The sequence below is a fragment of the Eupeodes corollae genome, chromosome 2 (genome assembly GCF_945859685.1).
Source record: "Eupeodes corollae chromosome 2, idEupCoro1.1, whole genome shotgun sequence".
NCBI classification, from domain to species: Eukaryota; Metazoa; Arthropoda; class Insecta; order Diptera; family Syrphidae; genus Eupeodes; species Eupeodes corollae.
In genome coordinates, this window is record NC_079148.1 from 99,858,758 (window position 1) to 99,885,599 (window position 26,842).

At 38.8% G+C, this 26,842-nt stretch overlaps 1 protein-coding gene across 5 annotated transcripts in view; it reads left to right on the top strand.

The window, feature by feature from the left end:
* LOC129947342 (protein furry) overlaps positions 1–26,842 on the top strand; it is a 137,760-nt gene that overhangs the window by 24,234 nt on the left and 86,684 nt on the right. For 3 of the 5 annotated variants that reach the window (XM_056057865.1, XM_056057863.1, XM_056057866.1), the window contains exons 6-17: positions 2–1,069; positions 1,262–1,385; positions 1,459–1,660; positions 1,720–1,902; positions 6,972–7,115; positions 24,488–24,655; positions 24,733–24,882; positions 24,955–25,124; positions 25,205–25,359; positions 25,432–25,542; positions 26,263–26,417; positions 26,489–26,649. In XM_056057865.1, coding sequence (XP_055913840.1) covers positions 2–1,069; positions 1,262–1,385; positions 1,459–1,660; positions 1,720–1,902; positions 6,972–7,115; positions 24,488–24,655; positions 24,733–24,882; positions 24,955–25,124; positions 25,205–25,359; positions 25,432–25,542; positions 26,263–26,417; positions 26,489–26,649 — 2,791 coding nt within the window. The remainder of the gene's footprint in view (position 1; positions 1,070–1,261; positions 1,386–1,458; positions 1,661–1,719; positions 1,903–6,971; positions 7,116–24,487; positions 24,656–24,732; positions 24,883–24,954; positions 25,125–25,204; positions 25,360–25,431; positions 25,543–26,262; positions 26,418–26,488; positions 26,650–26,842) is intronic. The other 2 variants (XM_056057867.1, XM_056057868.1) reach the window with 1 other exon arrangement.

Sequence of the window (26,842 nt, forward strand, 5' to 3'; positions counted from 1 at the left end):
GCTTATATTGACTCCTGAACGAATGAGCATTGGTCTAAGAGCATTTTTGGTTGTTGCGGATTCCTTGCAACAGAAAGACGGTGAACCTCCCATGCCTAGAACTGTGGGTGTTCTTCCTTCAGGCAACACTTTGCGCGTCAAGAAAACGTATATCAATAAAATGCTAACTGACGATACGGCTCGAAGCATCGGCATGTCAACATATTTCCCACATGTCCGACGTGTATTTGTTGACATTTTACGAGCCCTAGACGTACACCTTGGTCGACCATTGATGATGACCAACACTCAAAATCAAAACAAAGAACCCGACGAAATGCTTACTGGTGAACGAAAACCTCGCATTGATTTATTCCGAACGTGTGTTGCTGCCGTACCACGTCTCATTCCCGATACCATGACCGCTCAAGAGCTTGTCGATTTACTCTCTCGACTAACTGTTCACATGGACGAAGAACTTCGAATGCTCACACATCAGTCCTTGCAGACTTTGGTAATTGACTTTCCAGATTGGCGACAGGACGTAGTACATGGATATACGCAATTTCTAGTGCGTGATGTGCTTGACACATTTCCACAATTGTTGGAAAACTGCACTAGAATGTTGTATGTTTTCTTAAATATTTGGCGTTGTGGCATTGCAAATGCAAACGCTTCAACAGGAAATAACAATATCAAAACACCTACAAGTGTTGTTGTTGCATTGAATCCAACAACAAGTGGAAAAGAAACAACAAATAGTCAAATTTCAAGTGCTAGCAATATTAAAAGTACCGGAGCAAATACAACATCCAGTGGAGCTTCGACAATAACTTCAAGTGGTGTATCGAGCATCACTCAAACAACTGTGATAAATTTAGCTGAAAGCACAAAAAAGAACGAAGTTCCACTGATAACGACATTGCATTTTGTTGAAGGATTTGCGTTAGTATTGCTATGTAATTGTAGGCCATATTTAAGAAAACTTGGTGCGATAATATTAAAGGAAGTTAAAAATCTGATGAAAGCTTTAGGAATACCAGAAACTGAACCACCAGTAATTGATGTGATTGATAAATGCTTGCCACAGGTATGTTAAAAAAATCATATAAACGAATAAATATTATATTAACTTATTTTTAGTTTGTAAGTTAAATATTAATTTTGATTTGGGTTTTTACTTTTTTCACAACTTTAAATATTTAAAGATCGTTCCCCTTCGTCAACCTTATTGTTTTTTGATTATATTTTATTGGTATTTGCTTATTAAAATCTTAAACAGGTCTTGGAGAAATGCTTGCCACACTTGCCACAAGCTGAGAAGACTGCCATTCTCAATGCAAATGTTATTGATTTGCAATGGATTGCTGAACGCTCTAGTGGTGCTTGGTTAGCAGGAACTGATGGTAAACAATTAACCACAACACATGAAAAATTAAAGAAAACTTAACTTAATTTGTTTTTTAATATTTCCAAAAGAATCGTCAAAATCATCAACATCAACATTGAACCTCTCACAAACGAGTAATCCCCACCAACAACAATTCGATCCATGGGCCGTTTGCTTATTTGGTTTCATGGAACGACATCGTATCTTACAACAATGTCCATCTACTGTAGCCCAGGCATGGCCAATATGCTATTCTCGAGTAACAACTCTTTACAGTGTCATTGATCCAACGTAAGTAATTTGTTCATTTTTATAACAGAGTATTAAATATTTGACTTTATATCTTATAGGCCAGTAAGTGATAACAGAGCATCACTTTTAAGAAGTTCAGCACCGACTAAAAAGGTTCCAACCGAAGGACAGAAAGATTTATATCTCAGATTGTGGCGAAATCAAGTTGCTTTTGCTATGAGATTAGTCCCACAAATACCAAGTGTTGCTGTTCGTTGTGCTTCGCCCGATCTCAGTCTAAGGTAAGTAGAAATATATGAGTGTTTGGTTGTAGGTTATTACGAACATTTCTTAGATATCACATAGTTCAGAATTCACAATACATAAAAATACGTTTTGTGAAAATTTTAATAGATCAACAACTGAAATCATTTAAAAATGCACTTTTTCATATTCATAACACCTTTTGTTTTTGATTTTGAATAATATTATTACAATGTACGTATGTAAGTAAGTGCTCTGCTAGTGTTAGTAGAGTAGAGTCCAATAGAATTATGTTTTTTGTTTTTGTTTTGTTTTTGGGAAAAAAAAGGGATTGGGTGTTGTATTTAAGGAAATTAAATGTAAATTTGTGTCGGTTGGTATTTTATGGTTTTTAACGCATGCATATAGCAAACTATGTATGTAACAACCATATCCTGAAATTCATAGCTTTGTGTTGAATTAATGTTTTAAAACGTTTTACATACAAACTTTTCACAATCACAATCATACTACTTGAAGCCTTAGTTGCTTCGTCTAAATATAAACATTCTTAAAATCAATGAAAACCTTTGACAAAATTAAAACCAAAGTTCTCTTCTTCGAATTCATATTTTCCCACTTAGATTTCCTTCTTCTAAAACAAAGCTTTCTTTTTGTTCTATAAATTGCAAAAAAATATGAATAGACTTAACAATTTAACTAAAAACTACTTCCACATTATATTGATATACAATATTTCTGTATTGAAAGTATTCAAAACATTAACACGTTCCCACCGGCGGCTGAATTCACTGTCTTCGGAATCTGACGGATCTGTAAAATCAAGTTTGTCTCATCAGGCGGCGCTGTTTTGCACGTAAACGCATATCTCTCATTAGCTTCTGCTAACTATGTCTGCATTAGATGCAAACCGCTTTCATAGAAAACAAGAAAGGACTATTTTTTTAAAATTTTTCTCGGTAGATCTCATGCCTAAATATCCGGTAAAAATTCTCAATGCCAAGTTGGTTGAGGTCCTCTCCCACCTGGGTGCGCCACCTGAGTCGCGGTCTTCCTCTACTGCGCCGTCCCTCGGAATTGGATTTGAAGACCTTCCGGGCTGGAGCGTTGATGTCCATCCGCTCTACATGACCTAGCCATCTAAGCCGTTGGACTTTAATTCTGCTAACTAGGTCAGTGTCGCTGTACAGCCCGTACAGTTCATCTATCTTCTTCTCCATTCTCCATCTATGCAGACCGGACCAAATATCACCCGAAGAATTTTTCTCTCGAAGTATCCTAAGACGCTCTCATCTTTCTTTGACAGGGTCCAGGGCTAAGCGCCATAAATGAGAACCGGGATGATGAGTGTCTTATAGATGGTGATTTTACATGCTCGAGAGAGTACTTTGCTTCTCAATTGCCTTCTAAGTCCAACCTTATTGACCACTAAACCCATCAATGCTCAAAAGCGCTCCACTGAAATCACGCTTTGATCTTCACAATTATGTCAATATCATGTGCGTATCCGAGTAATTGGATGGACCTTTGGAAGATTGTGCCTCTAGTGTTGACGGTTGAGTTTTGCACAATTCTTTCCAGAACGATGTTGAAGAAGTCGCATGACAGTGCATCGCCTTTGTCTAAAACCTTTTTTGACATCAAATGAATTGGTAAGATCTTTTCTGACCTTGATAGAGTAGCGTGCATTCTCCATCGTCATTCTGCACAAACGGATAAGTTTGACAGGGATGTCAAAACTAGACATTGCTCGGTAGAGCTCTTCCCTATAGATACTGTCATACGCGGCTTTAAAATCGATAAAGAGATGGTGGGTATCGATTTAAAGTTCCTAGGTTTTTTCCAAGATCTGCCGTAGTGTGAATATTTGGTCGATAGTGGACTTTCCTGGTCTGAAGCCACACTGATAAGGACCAAACAGGTTGTTGACGAATGGCTTCAGACGTTCACATAATACGGCAGAGAGGATCTTATACGCAATGTTAAGGAGATGATGCCTCTGTAGTTGGAGCAGTTTAGAGGGTCTCCTTTCTTATGTATCGGGCACACTATGTTGAGATTCCACTCATCGGACATGCTTTCTTCCGACCATATTTTGCAGATGAGTTGGTGCATGCTCCGTACCAAGTTGTCGCCTGCTGCTTTGAATAATTCGGCAGCGATGCCGTCAGCTCCAGCAGCTTTGTTTGACTTAAGTTTAGATATAGCTATCTTCACTTCGTCAAGGTCGGGTAGGCGGAATTGTTGATCTGCGTCGGCGAGGTTGAGTGGTTCTATCTCCCTTCGGTTCGTCATCGCCGTTATATAATTTGGAGAAGTGATCTTTTCATATTCTCAGCATCGACTGCGGTTGTACTACGATGTTCCCCTGATCGTCTTTACAGGCTTCGGTTCGTGGCTGGTATACCCATTGGAGGTTTTTTTTAGCTTTTGGTAAAATTTACGAACCTCATTCCTGTTCTCACATCCCACTATCTCCTCGATCGCGCGCTTCTCATGCTCTCTTTTTTTCCATCTAAGAAGCCGGTGTTTCTCTCTCCTCTTCTGCTCGTAGAGCTCGCGAGCAGCTCTAGTCCTTTTGTGCAGCGCCGTTTTGTATGCCTCTTGTTTCGCTACGTGCGCTTGCCGGCATTCGTCGTCAAGCTAGGGGTTTCGCTGTGGTGGCCGTGTGAAACCTAGCACTTCAGAGGCGGCATCTCTGATGGCTGCAAGGCAATGTTGCCACTGGATTTCAATGCTTAATGCAGGAAGCATAGGACTCCTTAAGAGGTTATTAGAGACTCGATCGGAAAAAGACATGACAGTCTCTTGCGATTGTAGCCGTCTAACGTCGAATCTTCTCACAGTACTTCCTTGTTTTGGCTTGGATCGGGATATCCGTAGCCGTACCTTGGCTACAACGAAGTAGTGGTCCGAGTCAATGTTGGCCTCTCGGAATGTTCAGATATCGTGGATACTGGAGAAGTGTCGTGCGTCGATCGCAATGTGGTCAATCTGGTTGACGGTTGATTGATCAAGAGATTTCCATGTCCCCTTGTGGATATTAAGATGCGTGAACTAGCTACCAGAACGTCTCGCCCCGCAGCGAAATCGAAAAGCCTGAATACGTTGTCGGAGGTAGTGTCGTGCAGGCTGTATCACCCGATTATGCCACCAAAGATGCCTTCTCTTCCTAGCTTGGCATTAAAAGCTTCTAAGACAATTTTAATGTCATAGCCAGGGCACTGCTCATATGTCTTGTCTAAGAGCTCGAAGAATATGTCTTTGGTGTCTTCATCTTTCTCCTCTGTAGGGGCATGCGCGCATATTAGGCTTATGTTGGCGAATTTAGCCTTGATGCGGATTGTCGTGATGCGCTCGTTCACACTGTTGAAACTCAAGACTTTTTGCCTGAGCCTAGTGCCAACAACAAATCCACACCCAAATAGACGCTGTCTTTGTTCTCGGTAGCAGTCGCCGTAGTATATATCGCACTCTTTTAGTTTGCGTTTGCCCGGTCCATCCCATCGCACTTCTTGGATGGCTGTAATATCTGCCTTGAAGCAGTTTAGGCCTTCCGCTAATTGTTTGGCTGCACGTGGTCTGTTAAGGGACCTAACATTCCACGTACAGCTCCGAAGTTCGTTGTCCTTATTTCGTTTGTGTTGGTTGTCAACAGTAAATCCGTCCGTATCCGAGGCTTGTTAGTGCTTCGGAACTATGAAAGCTTTTACGTGGCCAGAAAGTCACCCCGACGGCACAACCCCCAACCTGAAGGGCCAGATCCTAAGTATAACTCCAAAGATGGGGAGCCGGATAAAACAGCTCCTTATAGGCCTGGGCTCCGAGTAAGTCGAAAAACTGTAGACGCCACCGTTGATTCCATCTCGGGAATTCCTCCGCTGCCGTCTGGATAAGGAGAGGTGCCTTAGTGGAAACACCTCTCCCACCCTCTCTCGTTTGGTACCCCCACCAACTTTCCACTGGGGTTGGAACCCAATCTCCAGGTGAGGTACTAAGCACCCGATGTTCACCACGAGGAGGTGAGAGTAGGAGTTGATAGACAGAGGTGGGTTTTGAGAGAAACCTGTGGACGCTTGTGTCCTCTTGAATGCACATGTCTACCATTTGAAAATCCAACATATTGTGTAACTTGTGAAGATAAACCACCTTTGTGCTTACCTTGTTTCAATACCACTCATGAAAATAAATATTTTTTTTTAATGTAACGAAGGACACTAAGAAATATATATGTTTATGTTTAAGCAACTTAAATAGTTTTACTTCAGTTCATTTTTAAACCTTTTTTCATTTTATTAGCAACAAATACATATTTAATTAATTTATTTCATTGTACCATTGATGGTACATGCCGCCCGATGGGACAATCGTGTATGTGCCATAAATGATACAAGCCGACAGATGGAACAGCCCTCAATGTACCATAAGTGGTACACGCGCCGGCGGGAACGTGTTAAAGTATGGACTTATTCATCGACAGAAACTACGTTTTTCCATTGCCAAGATATAATTTTGTAAACATTATATGAGTTAACTTGTCCAAAAGAACTCCATTAAAGAGATGAAGATTTGCCTTAGGCCTTAAGGTCCTGAATATGCTTTAACTACATTCAGCGTTAAAACTGCCCTTCTTTAAGATTTCATTGAAATCAATTTGTAGTAAATTTTCAAAAATATCATAAACATTGAATCGTTTGGCCGTTTTCTTTAACCAGCATAACTGCACAAAAAACCATATATATCATTATCTGCTAATAGCACAAGCTATTAACTTACTAAGCCCTTTGAATGGATAGCATTTTTTATACCATCACCTCTCTCATATTCATTTGTTTTATAAAAAAATTAAAAAATAATCTTTATGAATTTTAATTGTTTATGTCATTCCATCAAGTCAGTTTCGTTGTTCATGATATGCTACTGTTTTGTATCCTTAAAGTGATCATTCAAATTTATGTTTACCTTTTCTCATTTGGTTTCTTTTATCGTTTCTTTTTTTTTTCGTTTACTATTTTTCGAATGAACTGCGAATGCTGACTTTATGTAACGTGTACCTATGTGATAAATTCTACCAATCTAACAAATACCAAAAACATAAACAAAACAGTTTACAAGATCAATCGGACTCTCGATCGTTGTCTGATTCTTTGGACAACATTCCTTCAAATGTTTTTGGGCCAGAAGGAATTGTAACAAGGTTTACGTTGCCACTGTCATACGGGCGCAAAGAAGCCAGACAAAAGAGACTTGGGTAAAGTGATGATAGACTTTTATACAAAATACAAACAAAAAATTAAACTAAATTAACAACGATAAATCTCAATTGTTTTTTAAAATTAGTTTCAATAATTTTATTCTTAATAGTTTGCAATAGATTTATTCGTTGTTGTCTTTGATTTGAAACAAAAAAAATGCATTTTTTAAATAAACACAGTATAGTTAAAAACTGTCGTTACCTAAATATATTGCGCGCTTGATATAAATAGAATAGAATTGCTTTTTTTCAGTTTTAAGTAAATACACTTTCATAAAATATAATTAAAAAAGAATAGATTTTTTAGAGTAATATATTAAAAGATATACACTTAGTCTATCCATAAGTTCTGTAACAAACTTTCAAGATGCCCTCCTTGCTCATTTCTTTCAGCCAGGTTAAACATTTTTTGTAACACATGTACTTATGAGCTTTCAATAGAATCTAGTTTGGTTTAAACTTTCGATCAGTTAACATGAAGTGGGGCTCAAAAGAAAATGGTTCTGCGGTGATTGGTTTACTTAGGCGCGGATAAAATTCCAACCAAATTTGTGAGCTGCTAGACCAATCGAATCGGTTTATCAAAACAGTTTTTTTATCTATAGGTTAAGAAAATGTTTTGATGAACTTTTGAAAATAGAGGACAGACTAAAAAGTGGTCGTCCACGCGTCGCTCGAACAACTTTGAAGGTTTAAGCTCTGCGTGAACGAATTAGCAGAAATCCTCTTCGTAAGCAAAATATTCAGCCCTATGATTAATTCCATCGTAATCGGAAATTTGTACGAATCTCGAAAAACTGTATCATGAAATCCATTCGTAGTGGAAAATCTCATACAATTTTGCATTACGAACGGATTTTATAATAGATGATACAGTTTTTCAGGATTCGTAAAAATTTCCGATTACGATGGAACTCATGATAGGGCTGATTATGTCCAGGTAGTTGGAAATATCCGCTAGATCGATGTCAAGGCTCATTAAAAAAGAACTCCTTAAGAAAGCCTATCGTCGATCGACGGGACATCTCCTAACTCCCAACCGGGAAAAATTAGATAATTAGATTGGAAAGAAGTAAATGATTGTTGCAGTGGCACTCGAGAAAGTGGCATCAAAATATTTTATTTCCTGATGAAAACATTTTTTTACGGTAGAAGAAGTTTTTAATAAACAAAATTATAAGGTTTAAGGTGTAAAGAAGCAAACAAAGTTGTTACAAGGGTTCAGTGTGGACACCATCCGTCACCTGTTATGGTTTGGTGGAGGGGGGGGTATATTATCAAGGTGTCACAGTGCATTTTTGAAATGTTAAAATTAGAAAATGTTCTCAAAGGAGTTGTAAAGGATTTAACGTATACTCTGTTCAACGGAGAAAGGTGCCACGTGGCCAAAACAACGCAAGATTGGCTTCAAAAGAAACATTCCCGATTTTATCGTCGTTTCAAATTAGCCATCTGGAGGTCTACTTTTGAATCCGAATACAGTTTGTGGTCAGGGTTTGTGGGCATGGCTTGTATGATTCTCCATCGAAATTTGAACATCTTGAAGTGAGCCCTAATAACGGCAGCTTCGTCAATTCCTATCGAAACAGTGCACGACGCTATAGAACAATGGTCAAGCCATTTAAAAGCTTGCAGTAAAGCTCTAGGCGGCCATTTTAAATTAAACTTTTTTTTTCTTCAAACTTTTATTTAGTACACAATAAGCAATGTTGCGAATATTCGCATCCGCATCCGCAACTGCGGATTATTCGCAATAATTCGAACATTAGCATCCGCATCCGCATAAACTGATGCGGAGTTTGTTGCGAATACGGAGGTTTTTTAACCGTTTTTTTTTTTTTTCAAATTCGAAAAATAGCAACAGCACGGCATACTATACCATGATCAATAAAAACGACCCTTTCACCCTTAGTAAAAATTTTAAATTAAAAAATCTCGGTCCCAAGTAGGCGACGACAAAAGCAACAACAAGTCATATGCAATGGTCACAGATTTGAGGATATAAAAGCTTTCTTGCTAAGTGGCCACAGGACATAGTTTATTTTTATATATGTATTAAGTGAAAAAGTGATACAAATACAGAACACAAATGACGCCACCAACAAAAAGCAGTATCTGGATCTATTTTAATTTAATTAAAAATGATATTGACAAGTCCGAATCCAAAATATGTCGTAAAACATACTCACGAAAAGGAAGCACGACTTCTTCGTTGAAAAATCACTTGAAGTCAAAGCACCCAGAAGAGTTTGTTTTATTTGAGAGCGGCAACAATGAAAACCTTTAAAAAAAAAAGAAGATGCAGGTATGTTATTTTTTATAAACATAAAACAAAATACTTGCTTCAGAAGCGATATGGAAATTATGCTAGATTCATCAACTGAAGACGAAGGTGAAGGAGAATCTGATAACGCTAGTCACGAATCACTTCTCCGAAGGGAGTTAGCATGTTACCGAAATAAAAAAGACTAGAATTGGATAATAATCCACTTGATTGGTGGAAAGTCCATCAAACAGACTTTAAAAGGCTCTCCAAAGTTGCACTGAGGTATTTATCACTTCCACCAGCCAGTGTTCCCAGCGAACAACTATTTAGCGGAGCAGATTACAGTCTGAGAAGGCTGCAGTCTTGCTTTTTATTAAATATAACTCACCCATTTTTAAATTTAATTATTAAACGCAAAGATAATCAATACAATTTTCCTTTATTTACGGACTAAAATTGTTTTAATGTAATAAATTCAAAAATCCGCATCCGCATCCGTGGATGTCAAAATTTGTACATCCGCAACAACCCTGGTACTAACGTATACAACATTTGATCGAAAAATATTCAGTAGCCTTTCTTTTATTGCGTTTTGAAAATGTAACAGAATAGTGAGTAAAATTAATTTTCTGATTCTGAAGCCAAAACCAACACATTTTCCAAAACTTAAAACTAGCTATAGTTGGTTGTAGGATGGTCTAAGAAATAATCAATCAGAAACATGAACTCTCGAGCGTTATGGATGAAATCTTCGAAAGATCACGTAATTGAAGATTTGAAGTGAATTGGTTGTTTTTTGGATATTCATAAATATGATTTTCGTAGTCTTATGATGAAATTGATGATTAAATCAGAACATAATTAGGATTGTTTTTTTTTGTTGATAAGGCATATGAGTTTGAATATTTCTTTCTTCACATACATTGGGCAGGTTCAGGCAACATAAGGGACTTCATTTGCAGTCAACTTCATTCTTTGAACGTACATTTTGACCAAAGCAACTAGTTAGATTTTCAAGGGTCATGAATTTCAAATTCAGAACTTTACTTCGCAAACTTTTACTTTAAGTTCATAGTACAAAAAGTACCAAACAAATTATTGTCTAAACAACACTCCCCAGGAGCTACAAGTCCATTACGATTTGTATTTTGTACTGTAAGGAAATATTTCTTATTTCTTTTCCAAATTGTCAAGGAAACCTTTTACACAAAACATTAAATTAAGCTGTGCAGAAAATAAATACATCAAAGTAATAAAGTTCAGCTTTCAGTTGAATGAAAAAACATGATCAACTGTCATTTTGATAGAAGTCGACTCGACTTTAAAGTTAGGGAGATTTTTCTTGACTCCAGTCAATTACCTTAATTAGAAGGTAATTTTTTGGCAGCTGGCCAATCAGATGCTAGAAACTTGCCTAACTTCAAAGTCCCTTATGACGTCTGAACCTGCCCATTCTAAGTTGATGGTTTATTTCACTTCAACAAAATTGATTCAGAAGTCTGTTCTTGGAATAGGGTAAATAGAATTCTTTTTTAAAGTACAAGGTGGTGTTCAAAAAGTACCCAGAATTTTCGTTATTTTCAAAAAAATAAATTATTTAATCGCTTACATCAATGTGGTCCCCTTCAAAGTAGCCCCCAGATATAATAAACATATGACAGCGTTTTTTCCAATCTTCGAAGCACTCTTGATATTTGATATTCATTTTTTGATATGTTCTTGAGTATTCTCAGCGATTCGACCTTTATTTCTTCAATCGATGAAAAACGCCGTCTTTATTGGTCTCTTTAACTTTGGAAACAGGAAAAAGTCACGTGGAGCCACATCTGGTCAATGTGGAGCTTGGGGCATGACTAGGCATTGTTTTTGGCCAAACAATTACGAACAATAAACGACGAGTGATCAGGTGCGTGATCGTGGTTCAAAAGCCATGAATTGTTTTTCCATAAATTTAAGCGTTTTTTCCTATTGCCTAACGCAAACGTCGCATAACTTCAAGGTTATATTTCTTATTAACCGTACGAACTTGTGGTAAGAACTCTTGATGCACTATGTCATCATAATCGAAAAAAGTAAGCAAAACCTTATTTAATCGAACTTGACGTGCCTTTTTCGTTCTTCTTGGCGGTGGATGCTTCCAGGTGGACGGTTGTGCTTTGGTTTCGACATTATAACCGTATACCCATGTTTCTTCACCAGTTATGACCCTTTCAAGCAACTTGGATCTTCGATGACGTCTTGGGAATGATAACTTTTATCCCAAATAGGGTTAAAAGCATCAGACATAAGGAAACGCATGGTTCGATGCGAGCTGTAAAGAGGTTATTAGGGTCAAGAAGGTAAGTTTTCGTTGTTTTAAAGCCAATCCATCTGAGAAAAACCGGAATAAGTTCAAGCAAACCAGGAAGGCTTGCAACTCCAATATTCGACGGAATAAATTTTTACATGACCAAAAATTACGGCAAAAAATACTGCAATGTCCCAAAGGCAGTACAAATTATTGGTCATTTGTAAAAAATGTGAGGAATTCTTCCTCTTCCTCGGTTCCTAGGGTCGTTGTAAATGACACTCCATTTGTTGGCTCTTTAGAGAAAGCAAATCTCTTTGCTAGGCAGTTCGCCGTCAATTCAACGCTGCCAGTGAGTGTTATGACTCCGCCTGTACTTGAGCGAGTTAATGATTCTGTGGGGCACATCTTTTTTCGCACTCGTACTGTACCGAGAGTCCTAAGAGATCTTAACATACATAAATCCGCTGGTCCAGATGGTATCCCCGCTATTGTTCTAAATAGGTGTTCTTCATCGCTGCCAAAACCACTTCGTAAGCTTTTTCATCTGTCCTGCTCTTCAGGTCTCGTTCTCGATCGGATGGAAACCGCATTTCTCCAGCCTATTCGCAAAAAAGGCAAAACTTCACCGTCTAATTTCCGACCGATTGCACTTACGTCCTTTCTTTCCAAGGTCACGGAAACGGTGATTAATTATCGACTCTCGAAAATCGAAAGCTTCTTAATGACCGACAATACGGCTTTCGTAGCAATAGGTCCACTGGTGATCTCATGGTTCATCTCACCGAACAGTGGAGCAAATCCTTACATCGTTTTGGAAAGTAAGATATTTCAAAAGCATTTGATAGGGTTTGGCATCAGGCTCTCTTATCGAAAATGCGTGCTTTCGGTTTGCATGAATCCCCTCTTCATTGGATTAGTAATTACCTTTCGAATCGTTCAATACAAGTTGTATTGGATGGATGCAAGTCTGAAAACCACAAAATAAATGCTGGTGTGCCCCAGGGCCCTGTTCTATCTCCAACACTCGTTCTCATTTTTATTAATGATCTCTTGTCTGCAACTTCTAATCCAGTATATTGTTTCGCTGACGATAGTACTCTTAGCCTTTCATATTCGTTTTCAGATTCACACCCCTCTTCTTCGGATGTGGAACTGCAACGACAAAATATGATAAGCTCATTAAATTCCGACCTAAACAGCATTGAACAATGGGGAATAAGAAACAGCGTGGAATTCAATGATTCGAAAACGCAATGCTGTCTTGTATAGTTAAAGCGAAATATACCTCACTTGCCATTATCCATAGATGGCACTTGCATAGAGGAAAATGAACATCTCGATATTCTCGGTATTTGTGCATCACTGACCATCTTGTGTGGAACGATCATATCGCGATGTCGCCAAAAATGCCGCAAGATGTTTGAATTTTCTAAGAAGTTTTTCTGCCCCTCTGATCTGGCTGTTATCTACTCGTACAAGACTTATATATGCACGTCCAAAGCTTGAGTATAACTCCCATATCTGGGCTGGTGCTCCTGCAACTTACTTAAGCTTCTTGGACAGTTTTGAACGTAGAGCATTTAGATTGATTGGTGATATTACCATCATAAGATCATTTACGTCACTTAAACATCGTCGAGATGTTTCTTTTCTCACCCTCTTTTACCGTTACTTTAATGGTTTATGCTCTAGAAAAATAGCAAGTTGCATTCTTCCCCTTAAACAGTTCAACCGTAATACTCGAGCTCAACTTGAGTCGTACTGTCAAGTACAGAGATTCGTTCCTTAGCCGTACTATGCGAATGTGTAATGCCTTGCCACACTGTATTTCCCAGCCATTGCAACTTTAGCAACTACCACAGACAAAGTAAACAGTAAATATAGCTATATATACTTTAGGGGCATGTATACCAACACAATTTAAAAAAAAATGGGTGACCATCCGACTCGCCAGACCTGCGAAGTTTAAAAATGTCCGGTACTTTTTGAAAACACCTCGTACACTACCGATCATAAGGTTAGAAGCAGGCATTTTCGAGAAGTAAAATCGTCATTTCTCCCGTTACATGATGGATTAGAAAAAAACAACTTTGGTAACTGAGGGACAATTTGTTAACAACAAAATATAACATTTTTATAATGCCAGCTTATCCACTGTTAAATACACGATTCGTCATGCTAAACACTTAAAGCACCTGAAGCTTAAGAAAACCGCCACTTAATGACGCAAGGAAGAAGCAACGCTTGTGTTTCGAGAAAGATCACATGAGCTGGAATGTGCAAAATAGAATGACCGCAAATGATTGGCGGAAGGTTATTCATCTCAGACGAAAAATTTAATCTAACAATTTAACAAATGCCTTCCTGGAATCAGTGTTCCCTAATATTATCCAGATTTTTCGACAAATTCTATGGATTGTTCAGCAGGAAAACGCTTCCATACCGAGAGGTGAAATCCCTAATTGCAAACCAAAACTTCCACTTGCTGCCTTGGCCACCATATTCCTCGGGCCTTATCATATTTAAAAATGTGTCGGGCTAGCTTACACGTAAGGTACATGAGGGAGCAAAGCCATACGGTGACAAGGAAGCGCTAATTCATGGTATCAAATTGGCCTGGAGTGAGATTTCTCTGATCTTCTTGGAATCTCTTTATAAATCCTTAAAAGGTTGAATTTTTGAAGTTATTTTGAAGGCTGGTGGTAGCACACATTATTAAAAACCTAATGAATACTACGAGGGCGGGTCAGTAAGTCCGTGACTTTTTGAATTTCTGACCTTTTAACTGAAACAGCAACACTGCTCCTGTCAACAGGCATCTGTCAGTTGAATCCTGTCAAAATTTAAACTTTCTGTCAGTTAGTTTGTGTTTGACAGCTATTTTTATAAAAGTGAATTTCGTGTGCTTATTAAACATTATTTCTTGCTAAAAAAAACCATTACCGAGACCAAGGCTAAGCTTGATAAATACTATGGAGATTCTGCACCATCGATTTCAATGGTAAAAAAGTGGTTTACTGAATTTCGTTGTGACCGTACAAGCACTGAAGATGCCGAATGTCTAGTTGAGGTCTCTAAACCCGAAACAATCGAAAAAATTCACGATATGGTGTTCTCCAACCGAAGATTGAATGTGCGAGAGATTGTGGAAGCCGTAGGGATCTCGATTTAATGACGATTTGAAAAAAAACGATCTCATTTCAAGATTTGATTCCAATGATGAAGTCATCTCGCAAACAAAGGCCTATTTTGAAGACCTCGTAAAAAACATAACAAAGAACAAATACTTGCATTTTATTTCCATTTAGTTCATGTGCTTCTAATCTAATGACCTGATTTATTTTCGCATATTCTTGACTCAATTAACAATTTGCCATGAAAGTTTCGTTAGCTGAATCTCTCCTTTACCCAAATTTTACATTTTGTTGTTAACAAAATAGTCCCTCATTTACCAAAGTTGTTTTTTTCTAATCCATCATGCAACGGGAAAAATGAAGATTTTACTTCTCGAAAATGCCTGCTTCTAACCTTATGACCGGCAGTGTATGTAGTTTATGTTTAAATATTAACAATTGAAAAAAAGTATTTTGCGGAATTCTGCGGAAACCATTGAATGGTTTAGGGAAAAATCATTAAATAATACTGCAAGCTAACCTATGATTGAATTTTGCCCATATATTGTTATAAATACAGTTGTGTTCATAAAAATAGCGGTGCTCTCAAAATAAAACAAAAAGGCCTTCAATATCAACGTTATATTGTATTTTATTAAACTTCTAATAACAAACTAAAATATTTTATTCATAATAACAGAAAATATGTAAGTACTATCGATTTTTTACCGTTAGCTTTGTCACATTAAAAACAGTTTTTTAAATATATGGCTGTTCAGAAAAATAGCAGTGCATGACAAAGTACTAGATCTATTACGTGAGAAGTAAGAAAAATTGTAATAAGTTATATGAAGATGTAGCAAATACATCTACGGGATTTCGAAATCACCGAAATACTAACTGGGAGCGTTATGGGGAAGTACTAGCACAACTGCTTAATCACAACCTTCTTAAAAGCTCCTCCAGTAAAGATGAACAAGACCTTTCTGTAAATCATCTCACCGAAGCCTTAAATGAATCAATGAGATCTTCATGCCCTGTAACCATTTTAAACTGTAAAAAGAAACCTTATTGGTGGCGTAAAGAACTGGAACCATTCAGAAAGAGCTGTCGCAAACTCTTCAACAGATCTAAGTACACTAGATCTCCTTCTGACTGGGCCTTATACAAACAAGCTCTAAAGCAATATAAAAAAGAATTAAGAAAGAGTAAAAGGTCTTCTTGGAGAAATTTTTGTGGTAAAATAGGAAATACTTCAGAAGCCTCAAGACTCAGGAAAATTCTCTCAAAAAGTCCAACAATACCCAGTGCTTTAAAGACAGAAGCAGGCACGTGGACTATCACAGATGAAGAATCTCTTAATCTGTTATTAGACACCCACTTTCCAGGTAGCTCTTACACAATCAATGACTTAACATCAGAGTCTTTAGCTTATACAAGCGATTTAGTTGATCTAATAACGCGGGAAAAACTGCAATGGACCGTAGACAGCTTTGATCCATATAAATCTCCAGGACCAGACGGAATCATTCCGGCCGAGCTACAAAAATGCTCAGACATGATTATTCCACCATTAGAAATCATTCTGACAAGCTGTGAAAAGTTGAGATATATTCCCAAAGCCTGGAGAATGGCAAAAGTAGTCTTCATTCCCAAAGCAGGGAAACCCTCACACGTTAACCCTAAAGATCTACGACCAATCAGCCTATCATCCTCCCTTCTTTAAACCTTGGAAAGATTGATTGAAATTTAAATCAGATATAATTTAAAACCATGTCTCATTTCCACAGCTCAACATGCTTACTCTAAGGGAAAATCAGTAGAATCAGCACTTCACTCACTGGTACGTACTATTGAACATTCCCTCGAATACAAAGAATATAACCTGGTAGCGTTCCTAGATATTGAAGGAGCTTTCAACAACGTCAGTTACCAGGCGATCACAACAGCAATGGATAAGCTGAAATTAGAGAAGTCACTCATAGATCTTATAAGTCTCATGCTCAAAAGCAGGACAATAATTTCTAACATCAGAAGTTTTACTACCACCAGATCGGTGAATCGAGGCACTCCCCAAGGTGGAGTCCTTTCGCCTCTTTTATGGAACATGGTAGTAAACGACCTACTTACAACATTGGAAGCAGAGCGTTTTAAAGTGATTGCCTATGCTGACGACGTTGCGATATCCGTATCTGGGAAGCACCCCCAAGTTCTCTCGGAACTCCTACAAAATGCCCTAAAAAGGCTAACTAAATGGGCTAAGCAATGTGGATTGGACGTCAACCCACACAAAACAGAATTAATACTCTTTTCGAGAAGATATAAAATTCCTCAGATTAGCCCACCCATGATTAGAGGAATTAGGCTTTTCCGACCAAGCTAAATATTTGGGCCTCATTTTAGACAAAAAACTAAATTGGAAGGCAAATATTGATGAAAAAGTCAAAAAGGCTACAGTAACGCTTTTTACTTCTAAAAAGGCCATAATATCAAAATGGGGCTTCTCCCCAAAAATAACCCACTGGCTATACACTTCGGTAATCAGGCCGATACTCATTTATGGAGCCGTCGTATGGTGGACCGCACTGGACAAGATGGTAAATCTTAATAAGCTCATTAAAGTCCAGCGGTCAGCAGGTATGTGCATCACAGGAGCAATTCGCACAACACCAACCGCAGCACTGGAAGTGCTTTTAAACCTAACACCACTTGACATCTTCTCTAAAAAGGTGGCTGCCAACTCATGTGTAAGGCTTAGAGCCACCTCTCAATGGACCAGTAACAATACTGGACATACTACTATTCTAGACAATTACAGATCTATCCCAAGATTCCATGTGTCCATCCCTTCAAGATCCTCCTGGGAAGAAGAGAGACCCCTGGAAGACGATGCGGTACACTTTTATACTGACGGTTCAAAGACCGATCACGGAGTTAGAAGTGGTATCTTTTCACAACAACTGAATCTCAGTCTATCCTATAGACTTCCCAATCAATGTAGTGTATTCCAGACAGAAGTAATGGCGATTAAAGAAGTACTATCCTGGCTCAAAGAAAACGTTATATCTTGTAAGGATATACGAATTTTCTCAGACAGCCAAGCCGCTCTTAAATCTCTCGCGTCTGTCTCCACAAACTCTCGAACAGTCCACGATTGTCAATCATCTCTGAATGAGATGACGGAACAGTTTAACATTCACCTCATTTGGGTGCCGGGCCACAGAGACATTCCGGGAAATTGCAAAGCCGATGAGCTCGCCAAAAACGGAACAATTCTGCCTTATGTTAGACAAAAACATAACATAGGAACACCACTTGCTACATGTAAATATCTTCTCAAGCAATATGGTCTAGAAACAACAAATGCTAGATGGTCACAAAGTACCACGTGCGTAGCAACCAAGCAAATATGGCCAAGTATTGACTTAAAACGGTCAAAAAGCTTGATATCACTGAGCAGACAAAGTAAAAGCTCTACAATTGGAGTAATAACGGTACACTGCCTCATAGGAAGACATGCTCTGAGGCTAGGAGTCTACAGAAATGACTTCTGTAGAAGCTGCATGGACGAGGAAGAACAGGAAACAGTCCAACACCTTCTATGTACATGTCCAGCACTCTCCATTAGAAGGAATTACTTTCTCGGTAATCCCTTCTACGAAAACACCAGTGAACTGGCAACGATTGACACAAAACGTCTCTCTAACTTTATTAAAAGTACAAAATGGTTTGTTTAAATTCTCCCATGAGTAACCTCATTAGTGGTATCACAATGGAACCTTGAGGTCTACGTATGTCAATGACATCTGGACAGCCACTCCAACCTAACCTAACCTATGAAAGTGTAGAAATAATGATAGCTTACAATTAGTCCTTTGTTGCATAACCAATGTTTTTTATAACTCTAAAACCTGACACCTTTCGACTGGTATTGCGTTCCACGAATCACGCACTGCTTCCCACAATTATTTCGAATTCTAGGGTTTTGCTTTATGAACTGTTTTCTTAACATCCCCCCACAAATTTTCGATGGGGCTAAGGTCGGGGGATTAAGCGGGTCACTCCATAACGGATAACTTCTTCTGCGCAAACCATGGTTTTGCTTCTTTTGACGTATGCTTTGGATCATAGTCCTGTTGGTATAACCAAACCAACGGCATTTCCTCCTCAGCATAGGGTAACATAACCTCCTCGAGAATGTTCACATACTCGGTTGCATTCCTTATACCCCCCATTAGATAAATAGGGCCTATTTATTAGACCGTTATATAAAAAGCAAGTTCATATCTTAACTTTTCTTCCACCATGCTTCACTGTTTTTATAGTGTACCGTGGATCGATTTCTGCATTTTAGGTTCTTGTCAAATATTCCCGACGACTATGCTTTCATCGTTTCACAGAACATTCCTCTATTTTTCTTTTGCCCAATCTTTATGCGCTTTAACAAACTCCATTATCTTGGCCACATGCCTTTTCGTCAAGAATGGTACCTTTCGTGGACTTCGGGCCGGTAGCTTCGCTCTTAAATGACGTCTTTGTATTGTGACAGCGCTAACAGACAGTTGAAGTCCATTTCCTATAGCCTATGGAAGATTCTGTTTTGCTAACTGAACAATTTTTCTGTCAGTTCTTTCAGTAGTCATCCTTTTTGGGCCTCATGTTTTCGGTTTATTTTGCCATTTAAAGGAGTTACTGACCATTTTTGCTGAGCAGCCTAGGATGTCTTAAATATTTTGGTAGGTTTTTTCCTCAAAACGCAGTTTTCAAATAAGTTTTCGTATTTCTTCGGTGCAGTGTGTTGACCGTCTCTAATATGAAAACGAAAGACCGTTAGACGCAAGTAACATGTCAATTTTTTTTGTAAGGATTTCCGTTCTTAAAATAATTGACAATCTAATAAAATGTGACCAGCACTGCTATTTTTATGAACACAGCTGCAAATCAAATTAAAAAAGTCTTGGAACTTGCATAAGATTACCTTTTTTTTCAAAACCATCTTTTTTTTTAATAAAATTTGAATACTTTGAAGACCTAATTTAATTAAAATTAGTTGTTTACATACTTAAATGAAAAATGGCTTGTTTATTTTAATTTAATAAATTAAGTAATTCAGTGTTCTTAATTTCTATTAAAAAACTTTTAATGAAATTAAATTTAAGCGACTGAAAATACAGTATACACTACCGGTCAAACGTTTGAGACCACCTCTGAAATTTGAGAAATATCGAGTTTTAACACCTAAACTGAAGTTTTAGGAAAAAAGTTAATACGTGAAAAAAGTGAAGAGCATGTCGAGTTGTAAATGATAGAAAAATATAAAATCAATCTTCTTACAAGGTTTCGTATTTTTTCTTGTGGAATATTATTCCAGCAATTTTGTAGAGTTTCCCAAAGAGCAGATTCCGATGTTATGTGGTGATTCCGGATATTTCTGTCAAGCTCTTCCCATAAGAGCTCAATGGGGTGTGCCTGTGCCTCAACCAACAAGCGTCTCCAGCCAGCTCGGTCCCTAGCTAGCTGTCTCCAGTTTCGCACGCCAAGTTGGTTGAGGTCCTCTCCCACCTGGGTGCGCCACCTGAGTCGCAGTCTTCCTCTACTGCGCCGTCCCTCGGGATTGGACTCGAAGACCTTCCGGGCTGGAGCGTTGATGTCCATCCGCTCTACATGACCTAGCCATCTAAGCCGTTGGACTTTAATTCTGCTAACTAGGTCAGTGTCGCTGTACAGCCCGTACAGTTCGTCGTTATATCTTTTCCTCCATTCTCCATCTATGCGTACAGGACAAAAATCACCCGAAGAATTTTTCTCTCGGAGCATCCTAAGACGCTCTCATCTTTCTTTGACAGGGTCCAGGCCTCAGCGCCATAAATGAGAACCGGGATGATGAGTGTCTTAAAGATGGTGATTTTACATGCTCGATAGAGGACTTTACTTCTAAATTGCCTTCTAAGTCCAAAGAAGCAGCGATTTGCAAGAGTTATTCTTCGTTTGATTTCAGCGCTGGTGTCGTTGTCTGCATTAATAGCGGTGCCTAGGTAGACAAAGTCCTTAACTACCTCAAAGTTATAGCTGTCCATGGTGACGTTTTGTCCAATACGTCGTCGTTCAGTGTCCTTTTTTGGTGACAGCATATACTTGGTCTTGCCCTCATTGACCACTAAACCCATCTTCTTCGCTTCAGTCGCAATGCTCAAAAACGCTCCACTGACATCACGGTTTGATCTTCCAATTATGTCAATATCATCTGCGTATCCGAGTAATTGGATGGATCTTTGGAAGATTGTGCTTCTAGTGTTGACGGTTGAGTTTTGCACAATTCTTTCCAGAACGATGTTGAAGAAGTCGCATGACAGCGCATCGCCTTGTCTAAAACCTTTTTTGACATCAAATGCATCGGTAAGATCTTTTCCGACCTTGATAGAGCAGCGTGCATTCTCCATCGTCATTTTGCACAAACGGATAAGTTTGACAAGGATGTCAAAACTAGACATTGCTCTGTACAGCTTTTCCCTATGGATGCTGTCGTACGCGGCTTTAAAATCGATAAAGAGATGGTGGGTATCGATTTGAAGCTCCTGGATTTTTTCCAAGATCTGCCGTAGTGTGAATATTTGGTCGATAGTGGACTTTCCTGGTCTAAAGCTACACTAATAAGGACCAATCAGGTTGTTGACGAATGGCTTCAGACTTTCACATAATACGGCAGAGAGGATCTTATACGCAATGTTAAGGATACTGATGCCTCTGTAGTTGGAGCAGTTGAGAGGGTCTCTTTTCTTATGTATCGGGCACACTATGCTGAGATTCCACTCATCGGGCATGCTTTCTTATTATATTTTGCAGATGTGTTGGTGCATGCTCCGTACCAAGTCATCGCCTGCTGCTTTGAATAGTTCGGCAGCGATGCCGTCAGCTCCAGCAGCTTTGTTTGACTTAAGTTTAGATATAGCTATCTTCACTTCGTCAAGGTCGGGTAGGCGGAATTGTTGATCTGCGTCGCCGAGTTTGAGCGGTTCTATCTCCCTTACAGCGGAATTCGGTTCGTCATCGCCGTTATATAATTTGGAGAAGTGATCTTTCCATATTCTCATCATCGACTGCGGTTCTACTACGATGTTCCCCTGATCGTCTTTACAGGCTTCGGTTCGTGGCTGGTACCCTTGGGAGGTTTTTTTTTACCTTTTGGTAAAATTTACGAACCTCATTCCTGTTGTGACATCCCTCTATCTCCTCGAAAGAGGTTCTCATGCTCTCTTTTTTTCGTCTAAGAAGCCGGTGTTCCTCTCTCCTCTTCTGCTCGTAGAGCTCGCGAGCAGCTCTAGTCCTTTTGTGCAGCGCCGTTTTGTATGCCTATTGTTTCGCCGCGTGCGCTTGCCGGCATTCGTCGTCAAGCTAGGGGTTTCGCTGTGGTGGCCGTGTGAAACCTAGCACTTCAGAGGCGGCATCTCTGATGGCTGCAAGGCAATGTTGCCACTGGATTTCAATGCTTAATGCAGGAAGCATAGGACCCCTTAAGAGGTTATTAGAGACTCGATCGGAAAAGGACATGGCAGTCTCTTGCGATTGTAGCCGTCTAACGTCGAATCTTCTCATAGTACTTCCTTGTTTTGGCTTGGATCGGGATATCCGTAGCCGTACCTTGGCTACAACGAAGTAGTGGTCCGAGTCAATGTTGGCCTCTCGGAATGTTCGGATATCGTGGATACTGGAGAAGTGTCGTGCGTCGATCGCAATGTGGTCAATCTGGTTGACGGTTGGTTGATCAGGAAATTCCCATGTCCCCTTGTGGATATTAAGATGCGTGAACTGCGTACTAGCTACCAGAACGTCTCGCCCAGCAGCGAAATCGACCAGCCTGAATCCGTTGTCAGAGGTAGTGTCGTGCAGGCTGTATCTCCCGATTATGCCACCAAAGATGTCTTCTCTTCCTAGCTAGGCATTAAAATCTCCTAAGACAATTTTAATGTCATAGCCAGGGCACTCCTCATATGTCTTGTTCAAGACATTTTGCCTGAGCCTAGTTCCAACAACAAATCCACACTCAAATAGACGCTGTCTTTGTTCTCGGTAGCAATCGCCGTAGTATATACCGCAGTCTTTTAGTTTGCGTTTGCCCGGTCCATCCCATCGCACTTCTTGGATGGCTGTAATATCTGCCTTGCAGCAGTTTAGGGCTTCCACTAGTTGTTCGGCTGTACGTTGTCTGTTAAAGGACCTAACATTCCACGTACATATCCGAAGTTCGTTTGTCCTTATTTCGTTTGCGTGAGTTGTCAACAGTGAATCCGTCCGTATCCGAGGCTTGTTGTTGCTTCGAAACTATGATGTTTTTACGTGGCCAGGAAGTCACCCCGACGGCACAACCCCCAACCTGGAGGGCCAGATCCTTAGTATAACTCCAAGGAAGGGGAGCCGGATGAACAGCTCCTTATAAGCCTGGGGCTCCGAACATGTCGAAGAAGCCCTATAAGGTGTTCACTAAGTAGTTCGACCTTACTGGAACTGTAGACGCCAACGTTGATTCTATCTCGAGAATTCGTCTGCTGCCGCCTGGATAAGGAGAGGTGCCTTAGTGGAAAAACCTCTCCCCCCTCTCTCGTTTGCTGCCCCCAACAACTTTCCACTGGGGTTGGAACCCAATCTCCAGTTGAGGTACTAGGCACCCGATTTTCACCGCGGGGAGGTGAGAGTAGGAGTTGATAGACAGTGGTTGGTTTTGAGAAAAACCTGTGGACGCTTGTGTTCTCTTGAATGCACATGTCTACCATTTTAAATCGATCTCCTACTCCATCGAAGGAAAAATATCCCCACACCATTACTGAACCCACTTCATGCTTTACAGTTGGCACCAAACAGTCTGGTAGCATCTTCTCCATCCAATCCTTATGGGTTTTAGCCCATACCAACCGTTTGATCTTGTTTTGGGTTCGTAGAAGTGGTTTCCGCACTGCAACACACCCAAAAAGTCCAGCATGCCTTAGCCTTCGTTGTATCGTTGATACAAATAATGGTTCTTCCTGGATTTCATTGATCTTTGCGTGTATTTCTGGTGCTATTTTCTTCCTAGGACGCTTGCTTATGGTGATGATATGGAGTTCTACGGTTTTCGTCGTAACTCTAGGTCCTCCTGACCTTGGTTTTTCCTTAAAACCGTCGGTACTAGAGTAACGCTGTATGGTCCTGTGCACTGCTCCTTTGGATATCTTCAGTTTTGTGGCGATTTCTCTTTGCGAACAGCCTTCTTCAATAAGGGTCATAATCGCAGATCGAGTTTCAATAGTTATTTCCTTAACTTTTCCCATAATACGCACTTTGTTTACTGGAGAAGATCACAGTCTCAAATAAATTTAAATTGGAAAAAAATCCTATATTCATTCATAAACCCTTTGAAAATGGTCTCAAACTTTTGACCGGTAGTGTACATATATTGATAGGCACTTTGTTTGATACATAGATTCCTATATTAATTTAACACATTTACAATGTTTCCGATCTTCTGTAAAAAACGTATAATCTTCTTCCTCTTACCACAAAAACTAATTCTTCAAAAAATTTTATGAAAGTGTTATTCTTACTTAACTATGCTGAGTTATCTTTAGTTGTTTTTTTTTTCTTTTTTTTTTAAATTAGAAGAATGAGGTTGCTTATGCAAAATAATATTCGACTTTTGCTTAACTAAATTTATACACAAATATTTCAGTTCATCACCTGATTCCTTGAACGCCGACAGAAGTGACAAATCAGCAATTGGATCTGCATCACCTCAAGCTCTGTATAAACTCGTCGTACCTCTTCTTAGGTGTGAGGTAACTGAAGTCAGAGATGCAGCTGTAAATGCTCTTGGAATGATAAATCACGATGCTCTAAAGTAATATCTCACAAAGAAGTTCCCAAAAACAGAAAAGGTCTTAAATTAACATAATCATATATTCTCCTTTTTAACAGGGATTTGATGGAAGAGCTGGTTGTTTTTATACGCGAGGCAGTCGATAGAAAACAAGAAAACATGAGAAGACGTCGTCGCCGTGACGCATTACGTTTGCAATTAGTACGTGTTCTGGAAAAGATTGCAGAAAATGGTACCTTTGGTGTTAGGTAATTTTATTTGATATCGAAAAGCTTATTATAATTATTTCATACGAAATGACATTTTGCCTTTGCACACAGTACTTGTGTTCTTGAAAGAGATACCATGTCCTTACATCCAACATTTGTTGAATACATAGAAGGTGCTCGGCTCTATTTGGAATCGGAAACTGACAAGGATAACACCAGCATCCGTGAAGTAAAAGCACACTTCTGTAACTTTATTCGAAAGATGATAAAGAACTTCTCGCGTGAGTATAAGTTCAAATATTGAATCATACGATTTCGTGTTAATAAACTTTTTTCTTTTCTTTTTATAATAACATCAAAGTTGAAGCTTGTGGGACTCTTTTATCTCGAGATCTCAAAAGGAATTTATTCAATTTATTTGCAACATGGTCTGGTACCTTTGCCAAGGCACTTGGAATATCTTCTCAAATTGGATCAACAGTTGACGAGGAAAAACTTCAGTTTAGTGCTCTACAGGTAGATAGTGTTTTAATTATTTATTTTTTAATTAATTTAAAAAAAAAAAAAACAAATGTTTTTCTTTTTCAGGCGATGTCGGCACTTCTTTCCTGTGGTCCAATCTTTCATACCACTTACTTAGGTGACGATGGGATTATTTATAAATGGTTGGATTGTTTACTGGTATCAAGAGATGAAAAGGTGTGTGTTGAGTGTACTTTTTGTAAAGCATTGAAAGTGGGGGTATTTCAATTATCACAACGAATGGAATTTGCATTTGAGTAGCTTTGAAGCCAAAGTGATTAAGTTTTAATTATTTTTAATGAGATTAAATTAGCTTTTTAATTTCGTTAGAAATGTACACTAAGGACTTTTAATTCCTATGTTTTTCTAGTTAATTGTTAAACATAAGGGCTTTATTAACTTATAGCCGGACAAGTGAATGATTATTTAAATGAAACAGAGAGTTCGCTAGCTCAAGCCCTATGTTTCCAGGAACTTTTCGTCAAATGGAGTATTTTTCTCATATTTATAGAATCACACAGTTTACGAGAAACCGAAAGTATTTTCTTCTTCGACTAAAATATGACTCCAATTTTTGTAATAATAGTACATGACTAGCTAACTAGGTAGAAAATTATTGTTGCAAAAATTCAAAAGTAGTTTATTCGAACCGGTGGAGCTTAAAATTTGTTAACGATAGCTCAATGCTAACTCATGATGGTTTATATCGACGTTTTAAAGAATAACTATAATAATTTATTTATGTTAAATCAAATGTGTCCAATAGCAAAAATTAAAATAATCCAACGTGGTCTAGCTGAAGAAAAGGCGTAAGGAAGAATATATCTGGACTTAACTTTTTTTATTCCACATTCTTTACAGTCTTCATCATAGTAACTTTGTTTTATTTTTTTGCAGGTATATCAACTGGCTCGTGATACTGTGGTTTTGCTTCTAGAAACAAATCCTGATATGGGACAATTGCTTGAATGGGTTATTGATCGTTGTTACACCTCGACACCGAGAGAAGCTGATGCTTGCTTTTTATCATTGGCTGCAATTTTTAGTGCAAGGTAAGACGTCATATTTTTGAATCCTTTTTAAATGGAAATCAATTTATGGCGTGTCTTTGCTTTTATTTCAGGGAATATCCATGTGACCATTATACATCCGTTATTAATGTAACTCTCCTCATGACTGGATGCCCGCGCGTAGAAATACATTCAACTGCTTTACAGCTTCTTCAAATATTAGATAAACGCTTTTTTGGAAATGTTGGACCGTTGCACACGGAAAATGAAAAAGGTTAGTTTCTATTCTTATATATTGTTACATGATTGGTGTGATGGCTTTCTGAAGAGGTGTTCTTCAACGCTTACAAAACCACTGCGTAAGCTTTTTTATCTGTCCTACTCCTCAGGTCTCTTTCCGAGCGGATGGAAAACCGCATTTGTCCAGCCTATTCTCAAAAAAGGCGAATCTTCCTCACCCTCTAACT